Raw genomic sequence first — 4,493 nt, 5'->3', positions numbered from 1 at the left:
GGTAACGTCGCCTTCAAAAGAGGGGCCTACCACATTATGCATTAATAACTTAATTAATTATCTTTCAATAATCCAACCCTTTAGGATTGTATCCTTGCTGACTCAAACTACTGGGTTGAGGGTAACGTCGCCTTCAAAAGAGGGGCCTACTACAATAACTAAGATAATCTCTTAAATAAGTGCAAAAGTGCGAAAATAATCAAAGGTTACACTACACACGAGTCGGATCCAAGTGATTCATCTTGTTTATCTGTTTTTTATTTTATTTTATTTTTCAGCATTTTAGTTAGTTTTATTTTCATAGTTTAAAAACCTTTTTCTAACTTTTTGATTTGATTAGACGTTGAGGATAAACTAGACGACCTCGGTATCTTACCAACACTATACTACGTCCACGATGGGTGCACTTGCCCATATGTGTGTTAGTAAATATCGTGTTTTATAAATTTAAAACTTGGCTAAAAAGTGTAAAAATGGCGTAAAATATACATCTAGTATATATAACACTTCAACGCATCATCCAGCCAGGGGCTCTGCCCTTGGACCCCGCCAGGGGTTGCCGCCCCTTGGACCATGCTCCCACGGGCGCTGCCCCCGGACCCCCGCCAAGATCGTAAAACGCAATGAATCAATTCAATAATCCAGATCGAAAAATGCAATTAAAAAATTCTTATATAGATCGAAGTTGATTTCTTTAGATTTCTTCACCGATTGACGAAATTTGAATGTTAGAAACACTTATCAGCGATCGAATAGAACGAATCGAGTGATTCGCTTCAAAATCACAGGGAAAAAATAAGATACTGTATGAAATTAAACTGGGTTTCTTCAAAAAAGTTGAAGAACACGTTGATTGGGTGTTTGAACATTGATTGGTGACGAAAATCGTATTATAATGTAGTGATTATTGAGATAGAAAGTGAAGAAAATGTTGAAGATGGTGGATTTTGAAAATGGTGGGTTTTGAAGTTACAGAGAGAAGAAGTGAGAAGATTGAGTAAAATTGACTAAAATACACTTACTCTTTATTTTAAATTTTGCCACATGTTATAATCATATTGTTTTCTATCCTTCCTAATCAAAATAAACTTTGTATTTGATACTCATCCTTCAACCATAATAATAACTTAATTAATCAAACAAATACCGATCAAATTCTCGTGGCAATACCCGGGTGTTATTTACTAGTTATTTAATATTCAACGAAGTATACACTTGTAAGTCGTAAAATATATAACTTTAAGTCATAGAATAACTTAAAATATAATCTGTTTCTTTTCTTTTTCTTCACTTCTTTCCAAGCCTGTACACACTACCAGTCTCAAAGTCACCTAAATACATTTCAAGATACAATATGAAAAGAAAATGTTGCAATGCATCTTTGGCTCAACTCTCACAACAACGAAAAAAACGACGACGTATCGAATTTCTTAAATAGTCAGAAAACTAGAAAACAATGGTGTTGATGTCAAAGATGCCAAAGAAAATAACAAAGTACTTTCACATTCACATTTTAAATGTAAAACCATTTGAGGAATGAATAATAAGAGACTTAATACCAAACTTCATCATCAAAGAACAATTACCAAACTCATAAATCAATGTTCTTGGTGAGATTCTAACTCATAATTTAAAGATTTTACACATTGATTAATATCATAATCACACTATTAGAAGAACGCACGACTTCCGTAGAAAACCCGCCCACCGTCTTTCTTCTTGTTCTCGATCTCCACATCGTTATTCGATCGTTGAATAACGTCCCCATGATCTCGGGCTTCATTCGTTTCAAGATTCATCGGTAGCTTCATTTTAGCCAACGACTCGGTAAATTGTTGCATACTTCTCATATACATATCGACGATCTGTTGTTGCATCTCCGATTCTTCCTTTACCTCATTCTTTTCGCTCAACTTAGAACACGAACTTTCTACATTAGCGGAAACCGATGACTCTCCCGCTAAACTATTCTTTTTATCCAATGAGTCCGCCGAGTTCCTATCATCACTTAAACTCGTCATAGTGGAACTAAACAACCCTGAATTCTGGACGCTCTCATTGGGAGAGATCGACCCAGATTTCGCAACCATGTCATAGTCATCCACAACATGGTTGGACCCGGATGCACCTAAGCAAAGAAATGATCCGGGTCCGGTCCCAACCCCAGGCCCAGGCCCGGACTCAGTGAGCCCGAACCTGGGCCTCACCCCAGAGCAACAACCTGACAACCCAAAATACTGTGAAACCATTTGTTGATTCTCTTTAACCACATTAATATCCGGGAACTCGATCCGCGAATACTCAACCGGATCCAACAACACAACTTCCGACGCTATCGATGAATCATTCCGTGAACCGATGGTGTGTTTAAATTTAAACGGCAGATTCGTATTCAACGAAAGACTCAATTTAACAGTTCCAGCAGGAGAATGAAACAGATCAGTTGAAGAAAGACTAAAATCTTGAGTCAACTCCCCATTTTCAAGAACCAAAGAAACTGGAACCAAAGAAAACCCCAACAACTGATCTTCCATAAAGTTCTTAGCCCTGCTCATCATCCACATTTCACACTTAAGAACAGCATCAACTTGGTTGATTTTGATCACCAATTTCTCATTGAATTCAGGGTTTTTACCCCCACCATTGATGACTCTTGTTGAAAAAGTCTCATCAGGGTTATAGGTGAGTGAGAATTTAGCATAAACATCTTGGTTTTCATAGATACATATGTTATGAATGTTCCTAGCATGATGAACAAAGATTTCAAGAATACCGGAGAATTCGGTGCCATTTTCGGTCGGATTGTATCGAAACTGAGTGGTTTGATCATAAGAATCCATACCCAGATTAGAGAAAAGGGTTTAGGAACATACCCAGATCATGAAACTGAAATTGGAATTGGAATTGTAGAGAGAGAGAAAGAGGGAAAGATTTGAGGTGATATTTTGGGGTGAGTGGGGTAAAGGCAGCAATGAAGAAAAATGATCATATGGTATGATGGTATGAGTGGTTGAATTGCTGTTGATGGCTGTTTCTTTCTTTCTCCACTTACGTTTCTCTCTCTATATAGGCAGGTGTGTGTATAGAGAGAGAGAGAGAGAGAGTATGGGTGTGTTGTGTTGGTGGGTGATTGCTTGGTATTGCAGCCTCCACTTCTGGTGAGTCTACTCTACACGGTGGGAACGGCCCACAAAGAGGAAGAGGACAAAGATATACACTTGATTTCAAGGTTATGACTTATGAGACATGACAGGAGGTATATTTATGTGTCCCCAATGTTGGGGATATTTGTCGTTAACAATTTTATTCAACTAGGATTAACCATCCCTCGTTGCGGCAGGGCGAACACTAATGCCACACTACTGTCAACGATCACCAACACTAAAGTTGCGGGGTGTTAATGCGAAGAAATTAAACCGAAACGTAAAACATATAAAATAATAACTAAGTCGATCTAGGACCCGCGCGGAAAAAAAATTGACAACGTAAAAATGTTTAACCACACACGCACGTTGCGCCGTGTTAACTCGCAAAATTTAGAACGGAACGTAAAGCGAAAATTTTGCGAAAAATGAAAAGTATAGAGGACCAAAGTTGAAAGTAAAAAAGTTGTGAGGTTAAATCGTAAAAGACGATATACAATAGTTAATGTATGCAAGTGTTACAAATTATATCTATACTAGGAACCACATGGGAGGGAGGAGCTTGAAGTTCAAGCCCTACTACACATGGTCTTATGCTTGCTACAGACTCACGCATTATCATGAGGCACCCTACGCAATAATCACTTGTACTTTCTTGTGGCTCAAAGTTGTAAACCCACATTAGGTACAACCATAAGATGCATAATACATCTACAAAGCTTGACGTACAAGCTTTAATGCAATAAAATATCTAAAAAGCTTGATGTATAAGCTTTAACGCAACAAAATGTTGCAAATTATATAGTATATAATTACACGTAGTGAACGGTTAGTGCAAAAATAATCCTTTTTTTTGGAAAAAAGATATTCGATTTATACGTATGATCAATACTTACAATATCATCTCAACAAAATTATTGATTCAACTTATATGTGTAAGGATAGACGGTATGGTAGAGGCTCATCCTTGGAGGATGACCCGTCACGTAAGCGTCACGTCATAGTTCTCGGAGGATACTCCTCCAAGGATGAAACCAAGGAAATGAAGGATGAGCCTACACCACCAAGTTAATTTATTTATTTTTTTAATTTTGGCAAATTAAATATGCAATATATATATAAAACTAAAATTAATATAAACTCAAAAATAAATATTAATTCTAACATTACATTAAAAAAACCAGCATATTCTTAAAAAATAACAAAAACTACTAGTCTTCATCCAGCATGTAGTCGTTAGGTTCGTTTTGTGCGTTGTTCCAAATGTACTCCACCAAGTCCGCTTGTAGGTTTTGATGTGTGTACTTGTTACGTAGAGATAATCCGTTTAAATCTTGTTGTTTCAAACTC

The 4,493-nt window shown here is 37.0% G+C and overlaps 1 protein-coding gene across 1 annotated transcript; it reads right to left on the bottom strand.

The window, feature by feature from the left end:
• Nucleotides 1-1,475: 1,475 nt before the first annotated feature.
• LOC110908326 lies at nucleotides 1,476-3,349 on the bottom strand. The gene has a single exon (XM_022153247.2). It carries the CDS (start codon nucleotides 2,838-2,840, stop codon nucleotides 1,671-1,673), a length of 1,170 nt encoding a protein of 389 aa, XP_022008939.1. The 5' UTR covers nucleotides 2,841-3,349; the 3' UTR covers nucleotides 1,476-1,670.
• Nucleotides 3,350-4,493: the final 1,144 nt, after the last annotated feature.

This window comes from Helianthus annuus, chromosome 14, assembly GCF_002127325.2.
Source record: "Helianthus annuus cultivar XRQ/B chromosome 14, HanXRQr2.0-SUNRISE, whole genome shotgun sequence".
In the NCBI taxonomy this organism is placed as follows: Eukaryota; Viridiplantae; Streptophyta; class Magnoliopsida; order Asterales; family Asteraceae; genus Helianthus; species Helianthus annuus.
Note: the sequence above shows the minus strand (reverse complement) of the source record. Positions and strands in the feature narration are given on the sequence as shown.